The sequence below is a fragment of the Mesoplodon bidens genome, assembly GCF_964165515.1.
Source record: "Mesoplodon bidens genome assembly, chromosome: 1".
Taxonomy (NCBI): domain Eukaryota; kingdom Metazoa; phylum Chordata; class Mammalia; order Artiodactyla; family Ziphiidae; genus Mesoplodon; species Mesoplodon bidens.
Genome location: NC_138176.1, coordinates 113,670,602 through 113,683,982, shown reverse-complemented (window position 1 = coordinate 113,683,982; position 13,381 = coordinate 113,670,602). Strand labels below are relative to the sequence as shown.

At 36.3% G+C, this 13,381-nt stretch overlaps 1 protein-coding gene across 5 annotated transcripts in view; it reads left to right on the top strand.

The window, feature by feature from the left end:
- The window catches only part of LYST (lysosomal trafficking regulator), a 196,876-nt gene that overhangs the window by 61,800 nt on the left and 121,695 nt on the right, over positions 1–13,381 (top strand). For all 5 annotated transcript variants that reach the window (XM_081229568.1, XM_081229571.1, XM_081229570.1 and 2 more), the window contains exons 6-12: positions 449–1,472; positions 3,237–3,398; positions 4,886–5,042; positions 5,909–6,135; positions 6,641–6,707; positions 10,515–10,624; positions 12,517–12,949. In XM_081229568.1, the coding sequence (XP_081085694.1) occupies positions 449–1,472; positions 3,237–3,398; positions 4,886–5,042; positions 5,909–6,135; positions 6,641–6,707; positions 10,515–10,624; positions 12,517–12,949 (2,180 nt within the window). The remainder of the gene's footprint in view (positions 1–448; positions 1,473–3,236; positions 3,399–4,885; positions 5,043–5,908; positions 6,136–6,640; positions 6,708–10,514; positions 10,625–12,516; positions 12,950–13,381) is intronic.

Genomic DNA, 13,381 nt, shown 5'->3' with positions numbered 1-13,381 from the left:
TCTTTCCCTGTGTGACATACAGATTTAAAACAAACAAATGTCCGGGGTGAACCATCAGGCAGACAAACAAATGGACACACAAATGCCTCCAGGCTTCCGGAGTGTCCATCTCAAATGTGATGGTGGCTGTGGCACTGAGAATTTATAGAGAAATTTGCCATTTGGAGAAAAATACACTTCGTTTAACTTAACTTGAGATGTGTTGCTTCGTTTAACTTGAGATGCATTGTAATCTGTTCTTTTCAAATGCTGCTGGAGTGTTTGAAGAAGGATGTAAAAGTAACTAGAAAGCCACTTAAGATCCTGGTCATATCTGAGGACTTCAGCCAGATAATTGATGAGTTGAAATAGGTAGTGTTTAGCAATGACATATTTAAATAGTATATGTACCTACTTATAAGTGATGTTGCTATATGTAAAAGCTCTCATATTTTTTTTTCTCTCACAGGGTAATAAGAGATTTGTTTTTAAGTTGTAATGGAGTGAACCAAATAATTGAATTAAATTACTTAGATGGTATTCGAAATCACTCGCTAAAAGCATTTGAAACTCTGATAATCAGCCTAGGGCAACAACAGAAAGATTCTTCAATTCCAGGTATTGATGGGACAGACCTTGAACAGAAGGAGCTGTCATCTTTAAATGTCAGTACTTTGTACAACCAGCAAGCTTATTCAGATTCTCAGAGTCTTAGCAAATTTTATGCCCGCCTCAAAGATGCTTATCCAAAGAAACGGAAGTCTGTCACCCAGGATGTTTATATCAACACGATAAACCTCTTCCTCTGTGTGGCGTTCTTGTGCGTAAGTAAAGAAGCAGAGTCTGATAGAGAGTCAGCCAATGATTCAGAAGATACTTCTGGCTACGACAGTACAGCGAGCGAGCCTTTGCAACACATGCTGCCATGTTTCCCTCTCGAGAGCCTCGTCCTGCCCTCTCCCAAACACATGCACCAAGCAGCAGACATTTGGTCAATGTGTCATTGGATCTACATGTTGAGTCCAGTTTTCCAGAAACAGTTTTATAGACTTGGTGGCTTCCGAGTATGCCATAAATTAATATTTATGATAATACAGGAACTATTCAGAAGTCCTGAAGAGGAGCAAGGGAGAAAGGAGGGAGATATAAATGTAGATGAAAACCAAGATTTACACAGACCTTCTCAATCTGAGGACACTGTGAAGGAAGATTTATTATCTTTGACTGTGAAAAGTGACCCCACACCTTCAGAACTGGGTAGTCTGAAAAAGAGTGCTGACAGTTTAGGTAAATTGGAGTCACAGCCTATTTCTTCCATGAACGTGGAACATATTCCAGCCGCAGAAGCTGCTCCTGAGGAAGCAAAAGTATTTACGAGTCGAGAAAGCGAGACCTCACTTCAGGGCATACGACTTTTGGAAGCCCTTTTGGCTATTTGTCTTCATGGCACCAGAGCTAGTCAGCAAAAGATGGAATTGGAGTTACCTAATCAGGTAGTAACTTGTCCTTCATCTAGCTATTGTGTTTTACATATACATATATTTATTTATTTGTTTGTTTAAAGTTCTAATGTAATACTATTGTCATTTTGTTTTTCCAAAGATTCTAAGTTTTGAGGTGCTCCTGCATGCTTAGCACAGTACCAGGTACTGTGGCAGACACAGAGGAGTACATGACCCTGTTCTTGCCCTCAAGAAGCTTACGTTGTAATTTGGAATTCAGAACCCACATGTGACAAATTTACCAACTCTGAAAGGCATTAGTTACTCATTGAATGTCAGATGAGTAATAATGAGTATTGTATTTCAAAGTTCAGACTCTTCAGCCTTGGTGTGATTCTGTTTGGTGCCCTGCCCAGATCCCCTACCAAGCTGATACCCCCATCCACCGTCTACTGCAGATGTTGGCTGCTGAGGACTCACATCTGCACGCATCTCCCAAGGAGTGCCCTTGGCCGACCTGGGGAGGGTGCTCAGAGCCGGTGATTGATGGGAATGGCTCTGGGCGGGGGGGTGCCAGTTTCTGTGGTGCAGCTGAGGCTCCAGAGCTTCCCATGGAATTAGGCTGGGGCTACACAGTTATTCTGGAACCGCATCTTTGCCTGGCTTCTTTCCCTGACATATTCTGCCTCCCTCACACCTTTGCAAATTTCTCCTGAGAGCATGTCTCAGAGAAAAAGGAGTCCTCAGTTTCGGGCCTTGCTTCTAAGGACACTTTGAATATGGCAGATCCCTTCTTTTCTTACTAACTCACTCCTAACCATTCTGTCAGCCAGCAGGCTCTCCTGACTGCAGTCCCAGCCTCCATAATGCCTCCTTTCTAAAACATCTTGTTGCCTCCACGTTACTCACAATTAAAATAGACACTCCTTAGTATAGCACGCAGAGCCCATCACAGTCTTGCTTTCACTTCCGTGTTTAGCCTAATTTCCTGCTGTCCTTCACCATGCTGCAATCAGCCATACTGAACTGACACCTTCTTGAGATGCCATTCTTTGTCATCACTTCTGTACTTTTGTACCTGTTCTTCTGTCTGGCGTATTCTCTCTCTCTCTGCTTCTATGCCTGCTGTCTCCAACTTGTTCTTCATTGTTCATCTCATACAGTCCTTCCTCTGGACACTTTGACAGGTCTCTCAGGCACATGCTCTCTTTTCTGTACTCAGAGAACTTTATTTATAGCTCTTGTATGGTCACCATCATATCTTGTCTGTACATATCTGTGTCTCACGTTGGACGGAGATAATTCCTTAGGGAAGAAGTCAATTTCCTATCCATCCTTATGGCCTCATCCCCTAGTAGAGGAACATAGGCAAGCAGTGAGAGTTCCCCTCAAGGACAGATGGGAAGGAGTAAAGAAGGGAGGAAGAGAAAAGGATTAGAACATAAGTGCTTCCTAGAGTCTTAAGGAATCTCCAAGAAGAAGGAATTTGTAAAATCTAGAGACGGTTAATCAAACCCCTGAAGTTTTAACTAAACGTTTTTTGCATGATACAATTAATTTATGGTACATTGAAATTCAAAACCAAATAAGATGAGTAAAGCATTCGATAAATTAAAATGTTGTTATTAATTGTAACAGTAGAATGTTTGTATAAGCTCTAGGTATTTATAGTCATTTTAATTTCATATCAACTGCAAATAAATGGACTAGTGTTTACTTAAGTAACTATTAATTTATCATTTGTTTTGTCACTGTTTAATTTTTTCTTAAAGCATGTTAATTTTCTTAGTCTCTCTCTTTTTTTTTTTACCTTAGAACTTGTCTGTGGAAAATATACTGCTTGAAATGAGGAGCCATCTTTCCAAGTCAAAGGTGATTGAAACAGAATTAGCAAAGCCTTTATTTGATGCCCTGCTTCGAGTTGCACTGGGGAATCATTCAGCAGATTTTGAACACGATGATGCTATGACTGAGAAGGTATGAATAACTGACAGTTGTGTTGTTTGGGTGTGACTGGCAGAGGCAGAAGCGTGTGGGATGGGAGTAAGACACCAACGAATGTGGTTAGGACATATGGGCCAGGATTTGGTCATGTGAGTTCGATGGGCCGTGTCGCCGTCATGTGGGGTGGATTGTATTTAGTCAGTGCTATATCTCATAAAAAACAGGAGAGCAGTATGACATGCTTTTCTTCATCTAATCTGGAGATTTTCTGAGAATTACTTCTAGTTAGGTGGAAAGGTATTTGATAAGTCTTACGTATAAACTGATAGTTTATTAAATAACAATTCAGGGATGGCAGTGACTCAGCTGTCTTATTTGATCCTATATTGGTACAGCTAATATTTCCAGAACACTCTTCTCACTTTAATTTTAAATCACTCAGCATTAAAAATGACTAGTACTTGCGTAGAAAATAGCAGTCATAGTTTTTAGTTGTTCTGTTAACATTGTTTTCTAAAATAACTATTTTAATTTTTTTTCCTGAAACTCGGATACATATTTAGTTAATTTCCCTCTCCTTTCATGTTTCCTTACCTTTAGTTAATTGTCACCTCTCCTTTATCCTTATGTAGCTTCTTTTTAAATTCCTTGGTCTGGACATACATTGGCATTTTATAATCTTCTGCCATAATATTTTATGTTACTGTTTGTCATAACTTAAAAACTTACTGAAATAACTACTAATGCCTTCATCATATTACTGAATCAGCTGGTTAACTGGAAAATGTTAAAATACCTACCTAAAATGTCAAAATACCTAGGTGGGTTAAAATACCTACCCACTTATTAAAAAAAAGTTTACTCTACCTTTTATTACTGTTGCAAAGATAAAATACTCTGAGCTTCTTCATATGTGTTTTCTAAAATGAAGATATTAGTAGCATTTTTATAAGAGAAGGAATATTTCATGCCACAAGATATTTCACAGGAAGTTAATGCTGGAACTCTTGATTTCTGAGATGCTTTTATATAGACAACTGCATTCTGAAATCTTAAAATGAATTTCCTTGAAATTTTTTCATCTCTTCTCTGGTTATCTAATTTATGAAATACTTTATTTATAAAAATCCCATGAAAAAATATTTTCCATGAACAAATATGTAAAAATAATACATATTTATTCACATGAAGTTGTAAGAAGTACAACTTAATTCTACCTCATTGTGGTTTTTAGTCATTTCTTATCATATAACTAGAATGAAATTTCTTAGACTTATTTTTCAGTAAAACTGAAATGACCTATAGCTTAATCTTTTAGGACAGCTATTTTTTGAGGTGTTAATCAAGAAAATTATTCTGTGCAAATTTCATAATGTGTAATGGTTAATATTGATGCCTGAGATTTTTTTTCTTAAAATACCGAAGCTGTCTTTAAAATGACTTTTGAGTAGTAAATACTTTATTTATGAAAAATGAACAAACATTACAGCTTTTGCCTTTTAATTACACTGATCTCATAGAGTCATCAGTCTGAAGAAGAATTGTCATCCCAACCTGGTGATTTTTCAGAAGAAGCTGAGGATTCTCAGTGTTGCAGTATTAAACTTTTGGTTGAAGAAGAAGGTTATGAAGCAGATACTGAAAGCAATCCTGAGGATAGTGAAACCTGGGATGATGGTAAAATATCACTGAAGTACTTGTGATTGGATTTGAAGTCAGATTATTAATTAACAAATGGTTCATAATAATATCACTTTAGAATTTTGTATTGCCTTACATTGTATTGCCTTACATTTAAAAAGTGCATTACATCATCATTTCATTTGATCTTGACAACAAATTCTGGCATTCTTGTAAGCAGTTTAAAACAATGAGATATATTTTGTTATCACAAACATTGACCGAGTGCCTAAGAATACAGGGTAGAGGAAGTCCCTGCTTTCATATATATTCTGGTGGAAAAGACAAACAATAAGTATCAGAAATAATTTAAAAGAGTACAGCAGTTTCTTTAAAGAGTGTAACAGTTAAAATTTCCAAAATGTAATATTCATTGAAATTACTGGAAATTGAAATTCATTGAAAGTCTGTCTGTTTCTCACTTATGAAGAAGACAAAGTATAAAATTCATCCAACCAATAGCCAGACCTACTGTTTTCACAGAGATATGGGCAAACAAATGAACTACCCTGTGATTCAGGTATTTTGGCATCAGAAAGTTTGGGATAGCATTTTTTTCCAGTTGTGTCAAAGGAGTGTGTTAAATCTGTGTCACAGGTCTGTAAAAATTACAGTTGATAATATTCGTGGTTCTAGTGAAGATCAAAATTACTTTTAAGGCTACTCATTTATCTTCAAAATATCCATATGATTTGATTTTTCAGGATACTTATTGTAATCAAAAGTCAAGCAGTAGGAAAAGGTTTTGTGAGCATCTTATAAATAGCACTTTTGCCACTAGATCTCCTAAATGATGAACAAGATTTGAAATATTTTTTCAATGTTTAGGGAATAAACATAATCTTTTCTTTTCCCCCTTTTAGGGGTAGACTTAAAGCCTGAAGTAGAAAGTTTCAGTGCATCAAGCAGTCCAAATGACTTACTTGAAAACCTCACTCAAGGGGAAATAATTTATCCTGAGATTTGTATGCTGGAATTAAATTTGCTTTCTACTGGCAAAGCCAAACTTGATGTGCTTTCCCATGTATTTGAGAGTTTTTTGAAAATCATCAGGCAGAAAGAAAAGAATATTTTTCTACTCATGCAACAGGTAAAAGATGTATTTAGTTAAATGTGATCAATATTTACCACACGCATGCCCCAATTACTCATCTCTTTGTTTATATATAACCCAACTTGTCTGAAAATTGAGATGATTACTTACCTTTTATAATACCTTAGTGTATGTTTTTAGTACAAGTGATATTCTAAAAATCTTCTATTTCCATAGTTCTCCAAAGTAGCATAAAAATTAATGTTGTCATTGGCTAACTGATAAGAATCCTAGTATGTTTCTGAGAATGGATAATATTTGAAAAATTGCATTTAATTTTAATATATGGTCATTGTTTTGAAAACTCAGAAAACAAAACAGCATGAAAAGCAAAATGAAAATTAAGTATAATCCTACACATAGCATTCTCTCCACTTATTTTAAAATACCTAGAAATGTGTATACAGTAGACTATCAAGTAATTTATTATGATATTACAGTTGCTTCATGCTTTCATGAGGTAAGAAATTTAATTTCTTATGTTTTGTTTTTTAATCTTCAGGGAACTGTGAAAAATCTTTTAGGAGGGTTCTTGAGTATTTTAACACAGACTGATTCTGATTTTCAAGGTGCGTTGAAACTGTTTTAAACAATAGCTTTGAAATAATTTTGTTGCTATGTGAAATGAAGAGTTGATAATAATGGCTTCCATTGGCATAGTGCTGTGTGCTTTCAAAAGTAGCTTTATATGCATCATCTCTTTTGTTTCTCAGAACCATCCAATGCGGTAGACATAGTATAAAGTATCTTGAGTTTACAGAGAGGAAAATCTGAATTCCAAGGGACCTAATTAGTTGTTCAGGGTCATATACATAGAAGTGGCATTGCGAGGACTGTAACCCAGTCTAAACACTGTATTGCTGCTTTTTTTTTTTTTTTTAAAGAAGATGTTGGGGGTAGGAGTTTTTATTAATTATTTATTTTTGCTGTATTGGGTCTTCATTTCTGTGCGAGGACTTACTCTAGTTGTGGCAAGCGGGGGCCACTCTTCATCGCGGTGCGTGGGCCTCTCACTATCGTGGCCTCTCTTGTTGTGGAGCACAGGCTCCAGACGCGTAGGCTCAGCAGTTGTGGCTCACGGGCCTAGTTGCTCCACAGCATGTGGGATCTTCCCAGACCAGGGCTCGAACCCATGTCCCCTGCATTGGCAGGCAGATTCTCAACCGCTGTGCCACCAGGGAAGCCCTGTATTGCTGCTTTATCAGGTATTGCTTGAGTGCCCACTCTCTACTCTGTACTTTCACAGACATTTGACAAATTCATAATGAATACGTAATATGATTATATACACTAGATAGAAACCTAGATTTTAGTTGGAGAAACCTAAATTGTAATTGGAGAATTAAGGCCGACATACACAAAATGTTAATTTGGGTTTGTTGCATATTTTCTCATGATCAAATTCAAGTTATGCATTTGGGGCATGCAGACCTCACAAGTGATGCTATGCCTTTTCACAGTGCATCATATCTAGGGGTTCATGATATCTGTATCTTATTACTGGTGATGTTGACTGATCACTTGGTTAAGGTGGTGTTTTGCCAGGTGTTTCCATTTTTAGTATTTTCTCTTTATAATTAGTAAGTTTCTTATGGGGATATAACTTAAGGCTATGTAAATATCTTTTTTTCATCATACTTTAACCCATTCATTTTAGCATCCATTGATGATTCTTGACTGAAACAGTTAATATGGTGGTTTGCCAAATAGTAATTTTCTGTTTCCATCATTCCATCTTCATTTATTAATTGGGATTACACTGTAAGGAAAAGCCTTCCCTTCTTCCCCATCTACTTAGTGTATGGGTATATTTTTATTTATTGTGCTGGGCACTTAGTGGACTTTTTTGATCTGAAGACTTATTTCCAGCTTAGCTCTGAGAAATTCTATTCCATTATCTTTGCATAACAGCTTTACTGAGATATAACTTGTATACATGAGATATATTTGTGATATAATTGAGATATATTAATATACTATACCATTCACCCATTTGAAGTATACAGTTTAGTGTTTTTTAGTAGGTTCAGAGTTGTCCATGTTAAAACATTTTCATCGCCCCAAGAGAAACCCCATACCCTGTAGCAGTCACTCCCTCTTTCCCCTTCACCCTCCCCCACGCACGTGCCCCAGCCCCTGGCAGTCACTAATCTATTTCCTGTCTTATAGATTTACCTATTCTAGATATTTCATGTAAATGGAATATGTGGTTTTTTTGTGACTGGTTTCTTTCGCTTAGCATAATATTTTCACCCATGTTGTAGCATACATCAGTACTTCAGGTTTTTAAAAATCATTTTTTAATTTTATTTTGATTTAATGTAGATTGCTTTTTAATTTTTTTATTAATAAGCTTTATTTTTTTACAGCAGCTTTACCTTTACAGAGAGATTGAGCAGATAGTACAGAGAGTACCCAGATTAACCTTAGTATATTTGCTATAATTAATGAACCTATATTGTTATATTATTATTAACTAATGTCCATAGTTTATTCAAATTGACTTAGTGTGTACCTAATGTTCTTCTGTTTAAAGATCTTAGCCAGGATTCACATTGCATTTAGTTGTCATACCTCCGTAGGTTCCCTCTTGGCTGTGACAATTTCTTAGACTTTCCCTGTTTAATGACCTTGAGAGTTTTGAGGAGGACTGATCATGCTGTAGAACGTCTCCCTGCTGAATTCGTCTGATGTTCTCCTCACTGTGGTTTTGATTTGCATTTCCGTAATGATTAGTGACATTGACCATCTTTTCATGTACTTGTTAGCCATCTGTATATCTTCTTTGGAGACGTGTCTATTCAAATCCTTCACCCTTTTTCAAAATCAGGGTGTTTCTTTTTTTGTTGTTGAGTATTAAGAGTTCTCTGTGTACTCTGTGTACTCTTCAGTTCCTGTTTTTCCCCTTGGTTAGGCAACTCGGCCAGTCTGCAGACTTTTACAGTTATACCTGGTAGCCCTGATGCTAATATCCCACCATACATCTCAGCTTTTTCTTGGCAGAAGCCATTCAGTTTCTTTTGAGAAGAGTTTACATGTTTGGGGCATAAAGGTAAAAGGTGACTTATCTGTGCGGTATACTCGGAATCAGGGAGAGAGGTGGATGTCACCGACAGACCTTTTATTAATCGCTGTGCTTGCAGCCCCGTTCTTACTTCCTCCTCAGATTTGGGACAGATTGGCTTTTCATTCCTCTGAGCCCCTTTGTAATTCAAAGAGATTCTGGGCTGCAGCTTTCTCTTTTGTCTATCTCTCCTTCCATCTTCAAGAAATATTTTTAAATCTCTCACTTGACCTGCTCCCAATGCCCACGGCCTCCCCACTTTTTTCCTGTATGGGTTTCTTCCTTTTTGTTATTCTGAACTTTCAGTTCAGTGACTTTTCGGTGATAGACAAAGGCATACGTATATGTATGTGTATATCTCTATTCCCCCATTTTGAACTGGAGCCTGTTAGTTTTGAACTGGAAGAAAAAATCTAAGCACATACACTTTACATCGATCATGTTATTTTCCTACTCTAAAACCTTTAACTGATTGATGTTACTTACAGGATAAAGTCCATGCTATTTTTTTTTTTTTTTTTTTTTTTTTTAGTCCATGCTATTTTATAGTCTTGTTGCAAGTTTATTTCTAGATATGTCTACCATTACGCTACTGTATCAGTTCGCTGCTTCTACAAAACATGTTGCTGAAACATAACTTCTGTTCTCAGGTTTTATATCAGAATTATTTTGTCATGTCCAAAAGGGAGATAATATTTATTTTGTAGGACTTTTTTTGGTTAGGATCGGCTGAGATAATGCATGCAAGTATACTTCGATCGCTGTAATATACGCTACAAATATTTATTTTACTCTAGACAGTTATATGAATTTGTGTATTACCGATTTTATTTCATAGTAAACCCCATGATAGAATAAAGTGTTCAAACTAATCATTTGTCATATTTTAGTGTTTTCGTAATTTTTAATACTTCCACTTTTACTTAATGTCATCTAATTTGCTATTTAGAAAGTTATAGTCATAAATTAAACATTTTCAACATGAGAAGGTAGCAGACTATTTTATGGGGCCTAACAGCTTATTTAAGAAATACTGTATTAATTTATGCTTCTTTAAATAATACCTTTATTTTACTTTGAGCTAACCAATCTTTAAGAAAAGTGGTTTTGTTGTTGTTTGTCAGTTCGTTAGTTGGTTTGCATTTAATTGTATTGTTATTTCTTCAGCAGATTTTTGGATTATTACAGTATTTATAATCCATTCAAGATGTGACAATAGTGTTTGATCTCTTTCAGTGAAATTGCTTATTCTGTTCTTTTAATTATTGTATATTGGCTTTAATTTTCCCCCTTCTCTCTTTCTTTAATTTAGCATGCCAGAGAGTACTGGTGGATCTTTTGGTATCTTTGATGAGTTCAAGAACATGTTCGGAAGAGCTAACCCTTCTTTTGAGAGTATTTCTGGAGAAATCTCCTTGTACAGTAAATATGCTATAATTTGCCATTTTTTCACTGATACCTAATAGAATATTTTTTTATTATTTAGAAATCACTAAGCTTCCTCTTTTGATGTGGTAATTATTATATAGTCAGCTCCATGTTATTGTGTGTGAAATTCTCGATTATTTTGTTATTTACACGATTTTAACCATTTTGCTTCCATTTTGGCTAGCTATCAGGGCTACCAGGTTTTATTTGCATAAGCAAATACAACAGAAAACTTTGGAGCTACTTTCTTTGAAGCAAGGTTGAAGGATGTTCCTGAGCCCTGCCCATTTCACCACCCCACTTGAGCCTTGTAGACCCCAAGGGAGCTCTGTGGAACACAAGGTCAAAAACCACTAGTGTAACAGAGAACAGTATGGAGGTTCCTTAAAAAACTAAAAATAGAACTACCATACAACCCAGCAATCCCACTACTGGGCATATACCCTGAGGAAACCATAATTCAAAAAGAGTCATGTACCACAATGTTCATTGCAGCACTATTTACAATAGCCAGGACATGGAAGCAACCTAAGTGTCCATCGACAGGTGAATGGATAAAGAAGATGTGGCACATATATAAAATGGAATATTACTCAGCCATAAAAAGAAATGAAATTGAGTTATTTGTAGTGAGGTGGATGGACCTAGAGTCTGTCATACAGAGTGAAGTAAGTCAGAAAGAGAACAAATACCGTATGCTAACACATATATATGGAATCTGAAAAAAAAAATGGTTCTGAAGCACCTAGGGGCAGGACAGGAATAAAGACGCAGATGTAGAGAATGGACTTGAGGACACGGGGAGGGGGAAAGGTAAGCTTGGAAGAAGTGAGAGAGTGGCATGGACATATATACACTACCAAATGTAAAACCAATAGCTAGTGGGAAACAGCCGCATAGCACAGGGAGCTCGGTGCTTTGTGACTACCTAGAGGGGTGGGATAGGGAGGGTGGGAGGGAGGGAGATGCAAGAAGGAAGAGATATGGGGATACATGTATATGTATAGCTGATTCACTTTGTTATAAAGCAGAAACTAACACACCATTGTAAAGCAATTATACTCCAATAAACATGTTAAAAAAAAACACTCATGTAGACAATTGAGAACTGACTATATATTTACGGAATGTTTCTATTCTATTTTTCTGAGTTCATTTATCATTGTAATAATCAACATTAGATGTTATTTTATGCATGGGTAGGGCATTGTACTGGGTTAATCTTTTCTATTTTTTTACTTGTCTCCTTAGTCGTTGCTTTTCCCTTTAATTAAATACTTGTTTCCTGTCATCTCTTCTGTACGTTCTCTGTTTGAGTTTAACCAAAAACTTGTAATTATAAATAAACCTAAAAACCTTATTTTAGTTTACCAAACAGAGATGAAAGAAATTTTATTTGATTAGGGAAAAGACAAGTAAAATAAGGTGGAAAGTAACGGAGCACTCAATTTTGTGAAGTCAGTCATGCTGTAAATGCCATTCAGAAATCTGAAGCATTTGTAAGGTCTCTGATTCTATCCCTCATTTAAAAATAATTGATAGAAGCAACTATAGTGTACTTGGAAATAAATGTCTTTTTTTGCTAGAAATGATTCCTGATATAATCATTGTATTTAATTGCTAGTACTTAAAACCAACTCATAACTTTTTAGGTTTTAACCACAAGAGATTATATATTTTAAGACTGAAACCTCTGTTTCATATTTTATCTTAGCTACACACAAAAAATGAATATTTTAATGATATAGTAGATAGGAAGGTATTTAAATAGGAATGCTGATATGCATATGTATATGTTTGTATTTTCATTTATAACCTGACTTTCAAGATTATTATGTACCTTGTAACATGATTGTAAAGTTTTGTGTGGTTTTCTTCTCCTCTAGGAAATTCTTCTTCTGGGTATTCTGAAAATTGTTGAAAGTGACATTACCATGAGTCCTTCACAGTATCTAACCTTCCCTTTGCTGCATACTCCAAATTTAAGCAATGGTGTTTCATCTTTTTCACAAAAGTGTCCCACGATTCTAAACAGTAAGGCCATGGGGTTATTAAGAAGAGCACGAGTTTCGCGGAGCAAGAAGGAGGGTGACAGTGACAGTTTTCCCCAGCAGCTGCTTTCCTCTTGGCACGTAGCCCCCGTCCACTTGCCATTGCTAGGACAAAACTGCTGGCCACACCTGTCGGAAGGTTTCAGCGTTTCACTGTGGTTTAATGTGGAGCGCATTCACGAAGCTGAGAGTACCACAGAAAAAGGAAAGAAGACAAAGAAAAGAAACAAATCGTTGATTTTACTGGATAGTAATTTTGATGGAACAGGTATGACCACAGCGTTATCGGTTGCAGTAAGATTTTTCCGACGGCGGTTTTATAGTAGTTGAGCACTGAGAATATAGCGATGCTCTGACTTACTCTCAACATGTTCTTCACATGGAATGCCTCAGCAGGCATTCAGAGATCACGCATCAGGGAGTCTAAACAAGGACTATATTCAAACAGCACAATTTTTCTAAAAGGAATTTTAATATAAATTTTTTAAAGCATGCTATTATTATTATTATAGAGATTTTGGGTGGTGCAAGGCATGTGACAATGGTGTGTGCTCCCTGGGCTGGGGCCCCGATGTCACCATGGCCCAGTCCAGTTGATAAAAGAATCATGGCACAGTGACATCACAGTGGTCTCTTGATTCCTGCAGTTAGCCCTCGGTTATCATGTATTTTAAAACATTTAACAACTTCTGTTGCGCTC